We start from the raw sequence: 14,988 nt of genomic DNA on the forward strand, positions 1-14,988 counted from the left end.
CTATTGAACCCGAAAACCCGGACACTTCTGTCCGGTAAGACATTTTTGCAGAGTATGGCAGTGAAGTAGGGCCCCCGGCCTACTTTCGTCCAGTCCAGAAAAATTTGTTCTCCGTTCTTCTTTTTTACTCGTTGAAAATTTTAAACAGGAGAACCAATCAGTTGGAATTTAACTTTTTTATTGTTTTTACTGACTTAAATTTAAATGCAGAAGATTTTAAACCAATTAATTTTAAAAAGGTGGAATAAAGTTGCTCTCAAACAATATATTCCCCGAATTGAACTTTTAAGCTTTTAATTTCAGAGGTTTTAGATTAACAAACGTCAAACGTCCGATTACTAGAGGTCGGGCTAGTTTAAAGTTCTTAATTTATCTATAAGCTTGAGTTAATAAATATCATGGAATAACAGATTAAAAACAAGTCAATTATAGGCGTATTTTCGCAAAGGAGACTGTTCCTGACAATTGATGGTGAATTTTTTTAACAGAAATATAAAAAGGTGGCCAAAGAAAATATTGGTAGATTTTGATTGAAAATATCAAAAATAACCATATCACAAAAAATATGACAAAAGAATTTGAAAAGTATTTCACAAATAAATTTGCACTATTTTTCTGTTTTTTTTTTTCATAGTCTTTTAAAACCCTTAACTGCCATTTCAAATCTTTTTATTTTATTGTCTTATTCTTATACATCACGAACAAATACGACTTGTAGGTAACATTGTTGTTGTATAGAATTTCAGGAAAGACGAAGAGCCTTGGTGAGTTCCATAAACTATTGGCTTTTTTTTTAGCCTGATTGGCTATATCATGTTTTTATTGGTCAATCATTTTTCTCATCAGTAAATTTTTGCTATTTCTGTCTATTTGTTCCCATAACATGATTTGCTGGAATGTGTTGACATGTTTGAGAACTTTGTTTTTAAGGAATTCTTTATAAAAAGGATTTAAAGGGGATAGTATCAGTTAAAGGAAATATCTTTTATCATTCGGTGATAGGAAATAGTATTTGGGAAGGGTGGAGTTGACGATGTTTCCTTATTTTTGCCCTGTGTACGAAGACAAGTTGATTTAATACATGTTTTGGGGTTCTAAAAGGGAGGAAAGGGTCAGTCTTATAATACGTGATATAATGTTTATTGGAATAAAGAAGTTGGAAAGGCTGGTTAGTTTTCTGTCTTTATTTTATTTTTTTATTTCGGATTCAAAGAAGTCTTTTTACGTTTTTGGGAATTTATGTGTTGACCATAGCCAAAAAAGCTTTTGCTGTTAATAAATATCATATTACACCATGAGAAGTTATCGAAGGGGCAGCGCCTTACACAAGTAATGAAAAAAATATTAAATGAAAAGAAAAATACAATACAAAAATATTACTTTCATCACAGTCCACACAAAAACACTTTCAAAATAGCAAGTATTAAGAATTCACGAGCCTGGAAATGTCCAGCATTCCACCTGTTTTACGACAAAGTCTTCATCTTCTGAAAGAGGTTCGTTGCCAAATGTTGAACATGCTTGGCTCCGTCCTTTGTATAGATCACCATCCAACCATAAGCCAAACCTCCCACTAAAAGAAAATAAATATATATGTAGGAGGGGAAAACAGAAGTACATGAAATGAAACCAGGCGGACATCAGGGCTGATCTCGCGTCGTTGTATCTACTGTAGCACCGTTGTACCCTCTTTTCTGTTAAGAGCATAATTCACCTTTAATTTATGGAGGGGCTGAGGCAACTTTTTACAAAACATGGTTGAATAAAAACGTCACGTTATCTCATATTGAGTCTTTTCCGTTGTGTCTATACCACTATTTACGGGTCAGGTCAGTATCGGTCAGAGTTGCCACCCCTAGTGGTTTATCAATAATTCTATTGATTTCTTATCTTGCCTAAACAAAAAAAGTGATTAAATCAGCACATAAAATCATTGGATTTTTGCAGAAAATCACTAAATCAATAGGGTTAGTATTTGAGTGAAACAAAAGAGAGACTTAAGGCAAAATGCAAGGAAAATATATAATTTGGACTAAATATTTGCCCATTAGGAGGGGGTAAATTAAATTGAAGCGCTTCTAAGAATGATGTAGGTAATCACACCTAAAATATCATTCCTAAAAGTGTTTCATTTTACCCCTCCCTCCCAATATGCAAGTATAGCCCAAATCATACATCTCCCCTGCATTTTGCCATACTAGTGCGGACGAAACGCACCAAAATACTTCCGTGTTTGAGGAAAGCACCAACATTGGCCGAGATGTACTTTCGAGCATGCTCTTTAATATGGCATGATTACGCAAGCGAATTTTCCTCGGTACGCCGCTAGGTCGCTTGAAATCCAAGATGGCGGACGAAAATACGAGTTTGTCAAAATGAGAAGACATGGCCGTTCAAATAGGCTAGTATGGGGTAATCGATGGCACAGGTTCCGAATATGAGCTTAAAAATAACCTAAGTTGTACCATGGTGCCGCTAGGTGCCTCAAATCCAACATGGCGGTCGAAAATATGAGTTTGTCACTATGAAAAGATATGACCGCTCAAGTAGGCCAGCATGGGTAATTGATGGCAGAAGTTCTGAATATGAACGGAAAACTAAGTTAAGTTGTACCGTAGGGTTGCTAGGCGCTTCAGATTCAAGATGGCGATCGAAAAATACAAGTTTTGTTAAAACTAGAAGTAATGACTTCAAATGGGCGGATTATTAGCAACCGATACTTCAAATCCTGAAAACGCACGTATATTCACATAAATATACCTTAGTTCTACCGTTGATCCGCTTGGGGTCTAAAATCGGAGATGGCGGAAGAAAATGTTAGTTTTCCGAATGGCACGAGGTTCATAATCCCGATATAACAGGCTGGAGTGGAGTAACTAATGCAGCAGTTTTAAATATCGTTCTGTCATTCCGACATACGCCTAATAGTAATACAGTCTGTACAGTACAAATTGCCTAAATATGAGTCCAAGACGCGTCCAATTTATGGCCTTTGTTTGCATTTGTTAAACCAAAATCAGTTAAATACTTGTTAACTCTTCATCTCTTTATTATTAATTTTTATACTCTTCTTTTCTTTCAGCACGCTGAGAGCCAGCGACCTTGAGCTGGCTGCCAAAGTGTGGATTTTTGCAGCTCCTATTTATTGAGCTTTGATTTCTCATATTAAAAAAGTCTGCAACTGACTCACTTGGCCCCTTATTTTTTATTTTTTTTGCTAATGTTTTTACTTATTGAATCAGAGAATGAACTACTTTATTACCTTTTATGTGTTTTAAAGCCAATCTAAAGTTTATTTTTCTATTTTAAATATTATTTCCAACATTCCGACATGTTTCAGAATAACCCTGTATTTTTTCAAACGTGCCAGATTTGACTGAACACTAATCGCCAGAAGTTCAACTCTACGTGCACTGCGTTAATCCTGTCATGTGATCTGTCTGATCCAATCAGAAGTTTTTTGACTGCACTTAATTGTTTTGAAAGTCTTTTGCTTTCAAGCCGTTGTGTTGAAAATTGGTTCAGATTATTTTTTGGACTTCATTGGGTGTGTACCAGCCAAACAATGGAAAACAATACTTTCAATATTTTTTCTATCATTCCCACATGTTTCAGAATAACCCTGTATTTTTTCAAACGTGCCAGATTTGATTGAACACTAATCGCCAGAAGTTCAACTCTACGTGCACTGCGTTAATCCTGTCATGTGATCTGTCTGATCCAATCAGAAGTTTTTTGACTGCACTTAATTGTTTTGAAAGTCTTTTGCTTTCAAGCCGTTGTGTTGAAAATTGGTTCAGATTATTTTTTGGACTTCATTGGGTGTGTACCAGCCAAACAATGGAAAACAATACTTTCAATATTTTTTCCATCATTCCCACATGTTTCAGAATAACCCTGTATTTTTTCAAACGTGCCAGATTTGATTGAACACTAATCGCCAGAAGTTCAACTCTACGTGCACTGCGTTGATCCTGTCATGTGATCTGTCTGGTCCAATCAAGAGTTTTTTGACTGCACTTAATTGTTTTGATAGTCTTTTCCTTTCAAGCTGTTGTGTTGAAAATTGGTTAAGATTATTTTCTTGGACTTCATTGGGTGTGTACCAGCCAAACAAGGGAAACGGTTAAAAACGATAAAACGGAAATTTTGGTTCTTGATTAAGATTTCCAAGAGAGGAATGACAGGGGACATTTTAAAGGCAAGGGAAGGGGCTAAGAAGCCTTCATAATGGCTTTAAAAAAAGGTAGCATAGGCTTGATTTCAGAAATATATATATATATATATATATATATATATATATATATATATATATATATATATATATATATATATATATATATATATATATATATATATATATATATATATATATATATATATAAAAAATACTTGAAGTAGTACTTGAAGTAATACTTAAGTACAATTTTGGCAAGTACTTGATATTTGATACTTAAGTAAGAATTTGGAAAGTACTTATTACTTGATATTTAAGTAAAAAAAACCATGAGTACTTAATACTTGATACTTAAGTAAAAATTTGGAGTACTTGTTGCAGCACTGGCTCTTGGTCTTTTGTCGGAGAAATGTTTGTTTCCTAAATTCATTCACGTCGTCACAGTCTTGTTTTACGTCGTATGTCTTCAGGACAAAGCGTTCAAGGCCGTGTACTTGCAGTTCTGTCACTTGGGAAGGCTGGTTTTTTCAGTTGCAGGAAAGTCTCCGTCAGTCATGGCATATTTTACCAAGTCGCAAAGAACTGCCTCTTTGAGTGGTGGGTAAAAGAAGAAACGGTATCAGATCCTATAAACGCGTGGAAGAACGAAAGTGCCTGTGATTTCGTCGGCCCGAGCGATCGAACTATTTCGTGAATGGGAATGTACTTTAGCTGTGTACCGACACCAAACGCAATAAATAATTTGGATACTCCAATACGATCAAAGCATGAAGTCGCAAACACAATCGCGTCTGTGTCCACCGTTCGTATGAGAATCGACACATGTCCTTGTAAGACTGCGTCACAAGCGTAAAGCAAATGGCGGGTGTCAGCCTCTTCCTGTGAACATAACTGGATGAGGTTCTGCTCTTCGAATGCCTGGTTTGCTATACACGTGTTTCCAGTAGTGCAATATACTCGTTTTGACGTTGGAGACCTTTTCACGACAGCATGGGACAGCAGGTTAAACAAGTCCGTTTTTGTTTCCATCTACTTGCAGGAATTCTTTCCACTTCAATAGGATTTGTGTGCTCGGAACAACTTTTAGTCGTGAACCCTTGCCTCTCTGACTTCTGACAGACGACTTTAGACTATCCAATCTGTAAACATGGAATACGAGGTCAAGTCTCTCGACATGTCTGAGCTGATACTCTATCATGGGAAAAAACACGTTTTCTGAATACTCTCCGAAGGTCTTCGAATTCCCTGGGTTCAACATTTGCACCAGAGCAACTCCATCTATCAGTTTCGCTGTAACATTTGGAACGTTACCTCAGCAGCTGGGGTTAAGCTGATTAAGACATCTGCAAGTTTAGCCTTGTTGCCGACACCAGTCCGGCCATCAGACGTCAAAGCCGGTGGATACTGACTGTTTTCGTGTTTGAAGAAGGCGTTCATGTCGCCTCCTCGAGCAACACAGCCCACATAAAGTGCTCCAAACAGTGATACATCATTTCTAGCGGCAGTGAGCTGAGTTTTCGCTGCGGTTCGTCTTTTCTTCTTAGACCCCCCAAATATGGCAATGCAATTCTTGGTCAACGCAGCTGTTATTCGTTTGGAGCATTCAACGAGGCGTTCCTTCACAAACTGTTCGTACTGCTGTTTGCCCAGGGCTTTGCAGATTTTCGTCCGCCATTTTGAATTTGAGGCACCTAGAGGCACTACGGTGCAACTTAGGTGATTTTTGCGTTCATATTCGGAACCTATGCCATCGATTAACCCGTACTAGCCTATTTCAACGGCCATGTCTGCTCATTTTGACAAACTCGTATTTTCGTCCGCCATTTTGGATTTGAGGCACCTAGCGGCACTACGGTACAACTTAGGTGATTTTTGCGTTCATATTCAGAACCTGTGCCATCAATTACCCCATACTAGCCTGTCTGAATGGCCATGTCTTCTCATTTTGACAAATTCGTATTTTTGTCCGCCATCTTGGATTTCAAGCCACCTAGCGGCGTTCCGAGTTAAAATTTCACTTGCGTAATCGAGCCATATTAAAGAGCATACTCGAAAGTACATCTCAGCCAATTTTGGTGCTTTCCTCAAATACGGAAGTATTCTGGTGTTTTTCGACGCTTTTCGCCCGCAGTATACGTCACTCTTTCGTTTCAATCCTATAGGCCGAATCTAATACAAAAAAAAAAAAAAACAAAAAAAAAAAAAACACATTTTAAATAGTTGTATAAATATAACGGAAAAGTTCCCTCAAATTTAGGAAAATCTACTTTATGTATACTTCTCTACCTTTGCATTGTTGGGAGTGTAAATCATCGTAAATTTGTCGAAGAAATGGGTAAAGGTTAAAAAAATAAGTTAAAAAATACGGCATTACACTTTACAGTCCCTACCGGCGTTGCTGATCTCCGTTTCTTGGTCCTTCAGGAAGTACAATGGGGGATTGGGAGCCAACCATCCTGTGCTTTCGCACACTCTTACTGCTTACCTTCCCCAGATTTCCGAACAAAATGTTCAAAGAAACATTATATGCCCTGGGGGCATATAAGGTGTTTATAGAAAGGGTGATCGCATAACCTTTGGAGGGGCACTTTGGATTGGTAATCAGTAGTTCTAGTGCTCTCTTTAAGACTCAGACTGATCGGAGGGTAGATACCTCCCCCACATTCGCATTTTCCCGAAATGCATCTGATTTTAATTTTGAGATGGCCATTTGTTGTCATTGAAACTTCAAAACAGTTCATTTGATTGGAAATTGAAAGAGTTAATGCCCTTTTTAATAGTTGAAAGTGATTGGAGGGCGACTAACCCCCTCACGCCGACCATTTCCCCAAACATGTCCAATAAAAAATTTAAATAGCCATTTTGTTTAACGTAATTGAAAGTAATAACGAAACTCGTATTTATCTTATATTTAAAAGAATGCACACTTCATACGTAGTTTTGACCCTCCCAGAGGCAGCTGCCCTCCTCTTCCCCCTCAACCCCCTCATGTAAACTTGTTTTTTTTCTAGAGGACAAGTCAATGTAAATTCATCCTTAGGTGAAGATTTAACAATGGAAAACCCTCAAATTATCATACTTCATATGCGGTTTTGGTCTCACTGACCCCCCCCCCCCAGTTATCTTCTTAAGCAACCTAGATTTCCAATACTTCTACATGGCGGGAGACGATGAAGCATAGTAAAGAAAAACAATGGATATATTAGACTGAACGATTGACATGAAAATATTTCCTGACGGTTGTATAAACAATTCTGAAATTTGATGAGGTTACCATACCTGCAACCGAAACTCAAAGAATGTGTTAACCCGTCACTCAATTGTAATTAGCCTGACAAAGTATGACGAACGAAGGAAAATATCATGAATTAAACGCAGTATTTTATCATGGTTGCAACAGTAGCTGCACATTAGTAATGAGCGAACTCCAGCTCATAGAAATCAAAAATCTAAGACGTGCTTAAAAAAAAAAGTCATTCTAGTGAGAAATCTAATTCATTTAAACATGATTAAGAAAAGGTCACTATTATATAGGTTTATCTTAATAAAATTTTTAATGCGAAATCAATTTTCGGGAGTTCTGAGAAAGAGCTCAAAACTCTTTGAAAAAGGTGGTAGATCGAAATTAAAAAGGGGATTGGAATCACTATGGTCGGAAATCATTTTGAGCCCCCTATCTTGAAAAACAAGGAAAATCACTTTTTTGCAAGGATAGCAGAATTCTGTTTACTTTTTTCCCAACATATCGACATAAGAGTTGAGTTGTAAAAAAAACATTTTTAAAATACAACGGTTTATAAATAAACTAAAAAGGGGGAAATAAATTTTTCGGTTCTAAGGATTTTCTAAAAATTTAAACGTGGTGCGCATTTCAGTCAACTACCTACTGATATCTAACTATTTAGCATACAAGCATAATTCCATGAATGCTGTAGATGACAAATTCACAGTTGTTTATTTAAATAAAATTTGCACCAGGTTTAAATTTTAGACAATTTTTAGAACCGAAAAACTTATTTTCCCTTTCTAGTTCATTTTTAAAACGTGATTTTTTAAAAGTTTTTTTTTTAATAAAGTATTTATTTAATTCTTTTTGGTCTCAAATAAAAAAGTTAGACTCTTTCTCACAAATCTACTTTTTAAAACAATAAAAAACTTTAGCGTAAAGAGCGGGGCGTTGAGGAGGGGACAGCCCCTTTCATGTACGGAATAATTTCTGTTCGTTTTAAGTTTTAATGTCGCTCCTTACTTTCAGTTAAAAAACTTGTTTTTTTTTAATTTAATTTCTGAACGTGTTTGAATTAATTCAAGTTTTGATTTTGGCTCACCGTACATGAATAATCGAATTGAAATTTGCATGTTAATTTTATTTTTTTGGCTTAAGGGCTTTCTTAAAGTTTTGATTTGACGATTTTGAGAAAAAAAGGGGCGGGGGAGAGGGCCTAGTTGCCCTCCAATTTTTTGGTTGCTTAAAAAGGCCACTAGAAGTTTCAATTTTATTTACTAACGTTTTTATCAGTAATTAATATACGTAATTTACGAATTAAGTCACGTAACGAACGTATTTTCGTATATTTTTATTGTGAATATGAGGGGGTTCGCCCCCTCATCAATACCACGCTTTTTACACTAAAGGTCGAATTTTGTTCCCATTCTTTAAGAAGGACCCGTGAATCACAAAGGCCAATTAATTAGAATAAATAGCTCTTTTGAAAATACTAAAAATAATTTAGCGTAAAGAGCGAGGTATTGAGGAGGAGACGAGCCCCCTTATATACGTAATAATTTACATTCGTTTTAATTTTTAATGCTGCTCCTTACTTTCATTTGAAAAATCTTTTTTTTATTTACTTACTCATTGTTTTTTTAAATAATACTGAAAAATCAAGCACCCCCTTCATGGAAATTCTCTTCCCCCAAGACAAATTCATCCATGGAAAGACATTCTGACGTAACCAAAGACCCCCCACCCCTCCAGAAAAAATCACCCTGAAAACGTCTGTATACTTCCCAATAACCATTACTATATGTAAACAATAAGCAAAGTTCAAGACTTGTAGCCCATCCCCCATCGACTGTAGGGGATTAAGTCGTCCTCAAAGACATAGTTATTAGATTATTCGACTATGCTAAACAAAATGGCTATCTCAAAATTTATGACTATGGGAAGGAAATGAGCGTGAGAGGAGGCCTAGTTGCCCTCTAATTTTTTGGTCACTAACAAAGGGCACTAGAACTTTTTATTTCCGTTAGAAAGAGCCCTCTTGCAACATTCTAGGACCAGTGGGTCAATACGACCACCTCTGAAAAAAAACAACAAAACACGCATCCATGATCTGTCATCTGGCAAAAAATACAAAATTCCATATTTTTGCAGATAGTAGCTTGAAATCTCAACAGTAGGGTTCTCTGATACGCTGAATCTGATGGTGTGATTTTCATGAAGATCATGTGACTTTTGGGGGTTGTTTTCCCCTATCTTCGAAAATTAGGCAAATTTTTCTCAGGCTCATAACTTTTGATGGGTATGACTATATTTGATGCAACTTATATATTTGAAATTAGCGTAAAAACCAAATTCTTTTGATATAGGCCTATCTATTTGTATCAAAATGCCGTGTTTTAGAGTTTCGGTTACTATTGAGTCGGGTCGCTCCTTACTACGGTTTGTTACCACGAACTATTGGATTATGCCGACTTAGTTGTTCAATACAGACTGTGTTCAGTACGCATTGAATATCCAGACACACCACTTGGAGGTTTTCTATTCCCTTGCGTAAAGTCTATTCTCTGGTCCTGAAGATCCTTAAACCTCAAAGAAAATTTCTTATACCATAAATAAGAGGCCTTGCCAGGCCTGCTATGTGAAAGCCAACTATCCTAGCGAGTAGACATTATTGGGCTTATAAGCAAGAGTAAGTAAAACAAGACTTCTTGGCGACCAATGCACAGACAGAGAGAGTCAGCAAGGTAAGAAAAACGTGGTAAAAATAGATAATTAGCCTAGCTCCATAGCAAAGCTTTTATAGCCTATTAAAAAAAACAAAAACAAAGAACAAATTCATCAGCCATATCCCAAACAAAGGGAGGAAAATGACCATTTATAAGATATTAGAGTATGGGGGAGGTACCTCCAAAGTGGCAAAAAAGGGCAAATGGAGAAAAACAGTAAACAGGATAAATTTACGGAGAACATTGGGACATCGTAAACACCCTGAAATTCCAGGGGGACCAGTGGTACAAGTACCAAGTACTCAGAGAAATGTTTACTGAAGTACAAATATTAAGTACTTCTCTAAAAATCTACTTAGGTAATAAGTAGTTCTGAAAAAGTACTTAAGTATTTAAGCACTCAAGCACTAATATTTTGCGTACAGTAAATAACACGCAAAACACTCCTTTAATATCCGTTTCGTTCCCAAGTAGACAAGACAAGCAAAATTCTGACGAGAACTCAACCGCTTTTCAGAAAGACCGACAGTTTTGATAAAAAAAATCGACTGGTTTCACGAAAAATTGAACTTTACTTCACTCAAGATATAAAAAGAAAAGAATTTACAAAGAACGTTCATTGCAGCTTCATCATAACTTAACTTAATTTCTTACTTGCTCCTTTCAACAGCAGAAGCTTTTCAAACATACCATCTCCGAGCATGTTTCTTTTTGGAGTAAAAATTCTACCACCTACCGAAAAAAGTCGTTCTGCAGGTGCAGACGAAGGAATGATACAGATGTACTTCCTGAAAACTTTCATTACCCTTGGGTATACATTGAGCACAGATAGTTCCTTTCACCTCTCATTCAAATATAACAAAACCTCCACCTTCACAGGATTGGTTTCACGGCCACAGTTGCCAGAATTATAACGAGTCGTTTCTTCAGCACCAAGATCAAAGTATTCATCTCCAGACTAAAAGATATCTTTATCGGCCTCGTCAGTACTTCTGAAATCTTCGACCTTTTTCGCTTCGTCCACCAAGAGTTCAACTGCTACATCCTTCTGGTTATCACAAAACCACTTCAATTTGAAGAAAGGATGACTTGCAGTGGCAATAACATAGTCTCTTGCATGAATTACTCTCTCGTACAGGATCGTGGGGGATCTTTTTTCGAGACCCACAAGTAAAGCATGTACCAGAGGCTGACTGACTTTCGCCAAATCTTTCAGCTTTTTGAGCTTCTTTTCAAGCGATTTGATTGTAGTATAAATAGTACCGAAGTATGTACTGATATAATAGTACCTCTTATATGCAATATCACAGAGGGCTTTATCAGCATCGGAGGATGCAAGCAGGTTAAGCGTGTTGCTGACACACCTGAGGTGCGAAGGAAGTTGGAAATACTCGGGGTCGTCATGAGAATCGAGTATTTCTCCAACGTTTGTAAAAGAGAATGAGCCATTCTGGCCTGCTTCATCTTCATTTACATCACCGCTGACTTGAAAATCTTCATCGGAAACCATCGGATATTCCCTGAATGCCTTGATAAAGTTAGAGGCGTTATCGGTCAAAACCCCTCGTACCTTTTTATCAACTGCAATTTTGTACCTGGCAAATACACCATTCAGTTGTTCAGCAATCCTGTCAGAAGTATGTGAGCCCTTGAACCGAGAACAAGCAAGAGCATTAGATTTCTATTTTAAATCCTCGTTGAGCAAGTGTGCAGTCATTTCCAAGTAGCTTTTTGTTGTTGGCAGACCAAATGTCTGCTGTCAACGACGTGTTCCTTCATTTTGCTCCAATTTGCACAGCTAAAGATTTTCTTCCAGGAACCTTTGCATAAGGTGCAAGACCTATTATCAGATTTTTGGAAGACGGCTTCTCAACAGTGTACTGAGGTCGCATCTCATCCACAATATAGTCCAGTACCAAAGAATTTACTTTTGACTGTGTCAGTTTCAACAGTCTTGCAGCAAAGAAATCTCTCTCAACATGACGCACCGGCCCTGCGGCATGCCGGTATAATTTTTCTGTGCCATGAAGAAAGTACTTGAGTACTTAAGTATCCTTAAGTACTTCAATTTTTTACTTAAGTATAAGTATTCAGTGCTTTAGAAATTTTTTACTTAAGTAGAGTACAAGTACTCAGATTTTTTACTTAAGAAATTACTTAAGTGCTTTTACTTAAATATTTCCCAACACCGAGGGGGACCTGGTGTATAAGGCTCCCTGGCGCGATTATGGCATTACTTGAAAAGAAGACCCCTCATGCCTCCCATGCAAAAAGCAATATCCTTTGTTTTCAAGATAGGAGGCTCAAAACACTCAAACGAATGTCTTTAACCATGTTAATTCCAATGATGTATTTTTCATTTCAATTCACAGCGAGTTGTGAGGAGTTCAAATTCCTTTCCAAAAACATAGTTTTTTTGCAATGAATTTTATATGTTAGGACACTTTTTACGTCGTACTTTTAAAATGAACTTTTTACCCCAGTATTAAGATATTTTTTGGACCTATGCAGGGCTGAATCTATTCTCGCCCTCACAACGCTACTACACTGAGCATAGACAAATATTGATCGACCACTCAAATCCTGAAACTGGCATGATGTTCTGGGAGCCAGCGTACCCCCCGCGGGAAATCCCCCCAGATAATTCCCCCTATGAAAAATTCCCCCACTTACAAAAATGAGCAGCCACAACGAAAGTATCCAGGGAGAATATAGAGGGGATTTTCTGGGGGGAGTGGTAACGCCTAGACCAGATATTCTACGTGATGTACTGTTTTTTACATATGTTTCGGCAGTCTTTTTTTTTCGAGTTATGCATTTCCAATTCGCACTGAAAAATTGTCTGCAGTACTGAATCCCTGTTCGTCCTCACAACGTTACTACCTTGAGAATAAACAAATATTAATCAACCATTCAAATCTTGAAATTAACATTATATTCTGGGAGCCAGCTTTTCCCCCTCACATCGTAACCACCTTGAGTACAGACAAATATGCCTCATTACACAGGTTGCCTCATCAAGGCAACCAGAGTTGCATTAATCGAGGTTCCCTTGGTTCGGAAACTTTAGTTGATGTGTTCAGAGTCTGAGATTTTGATCAGAAAAACACAGAAAAAAAAACTTAACACTAAGAATCGATGCAACCAGATTTTTTAGAATCTGCTTGATGGAATTTACAATCCTCTTGATATGTCCAAATTCAGAATCCACTTCAAACTTCGTCAAATATTCCTTTCAAATATTCCGGGCCCCATGAATTGTTAATTTATACCTATAGCTTTATCTGAGATATTACAGATATGCCCTTTTGACAATCTGGCTGCCCGTAGTGTCTTTTTATATAGTTCTATACCCCCTTCAACCTTTCGAGGAATTTCCAGCATAATGCCTTAGCCGAACCTAAGATACTGCAGATATGCCCTTTTGACGACCTGGCTGCCCGTAGTGTCTTTTTATTTGGTTCCACATCCACATCCCCGTCCACATCCCCTTCAACCTTTCGAGGAATTTCCAGCATAATGCCTTAGCCGAACCAAAGATACTGCAGATATGCCATTTTGACAACCAGGATGCATATATTTCTTTTGGCTTAAGTTAAACACCCGCACCTCAAAATTCCCTGAGGGTATTTAACTTAATACACTTAGTCATTTCCTAAATACCTTTAGCCACTCTTGATATTTCGCATATGTGCCCTTTTGACCACTGGGATGAATATAGTTGAAATTGATTTAGTTCAATATCCTCCCAAATTTCTTCGAAAGCTATTGCTTAATATTCTAGGGAGTTCCTGAGGTACTGTGAAAACACCCTTTTGTCAGCCTGGCTGCCCATAATTCCTTGTGATTTAGTTCAAAATTCCCCTGAACATTCCCTGAAAGTTTCAACTTAATACCCTTACATGTTCCTGAGATATGGTAAAACTCCTTTTTATCAGCCTGGATGAGGTTTTCATTTTGTTGAACATTTCTTACACATCCCCTGAAAGTTTCAAATTGATATTCTTGGTCGAGAGATATTTTCGATACGTCTTTTTACCACCTGAGTCCACTTATTTTTCTTTATTGAGCTCAACATCCCCCTCAACATTCCCAGAACGTTTCAACTTAATATCCTGAGACATCCCTGAGATATTAGAAACGCGCTGTTTTGACCACCAAGATGTACATAGAGTCTTTTAATTTAGCTCAATATCTCCAACACATGTCCTGAGATTTTCAACTTAATACTCTTAGCCGTTCCTGGAGTAATGTAGAGATGTCCTTTTGATAATATGGATGCAAATAATGATTTTTTATTAGTATCCCTCAACATTCTTTAAAAGTTCCAACTTAATAAATTTAGCCATTCCTGAGATATTGCAAATACAGCCTTTTGATATTATACGTGGGCGTACCCAGAAATTAGGCACCTGAGGGTTAATACTACACATTTTGAGAAGAGAAGGTGGGAGCGTACTGACTTTAACAGGAGTCTACGTCAAGCAAAATAAGAAGGCAATTAAAGTCACAACATCTATTAGTTTTTATATTTATTTGTAAAAAAATCTAAAGAGTTAAATTCATAATAATGCAAAGTATTTTTGTAGTTTCCGCCATATTTAGGGCATAAAATTTCAACACGAGCTGCAATCTTCAACAAAATGACCAACATTCTTCAAAGATAGATAAGAAAACATGTTATGTTTTTGGAACGGAAGCTTTTTTTCAATGTTTGTGCTTTGTAGTTCTCTGGTTCAATGGCTATTTATGGAATTTTTATCAAATCTCGTGTCGCTTGTGGAGTTAAAAAGACACTTGACTCCATTGTGATAGAGCAGCTGAATATTCACCTCAAATATTTATTCCCGAACACCGTA

General features: G+C 37.1%; 1 protein-coding gene across 1 annotated transcript in view; it reads right to left on the bottom strand.

The window, feature by feature from the left end:
* Positions 1-1,336: 1,336 nt before the first annotated feature.
* The window catches only part of LOC136040585 (nuclear receptor coactivator 7-like), a 254,488-nt gene continuing 240,836 nt past the window's right edge, over positions 1,337-14,988 (bottom strand). Inside the window, exon 15 of the mRNA XM_065724830.1 lies at positions 1,337-1,573. Within this exon, the coding sequence (XP_065580902.1) occupies positions 1,432-1,573 (142 nt within the window). The 3' untranslated portion in view covers positions 1,337-1,431. The remainder of the gene's footprint in view (positions 1,574-14,988) is intronic.

This window comes from Artemia franciscana, chromosome 21, assembly GCF_032884065.1.
Source record: "Artemia franciscana chromosome 21, ASM3288406v1, whole genome shotgun sequence".
Taxonomy (NCBI): Eukaryota; Metazoa; Arthropoda; class Branchiopoda; order Anostraca; family Artemiidae; genus Artemia; species Artemia franciscana.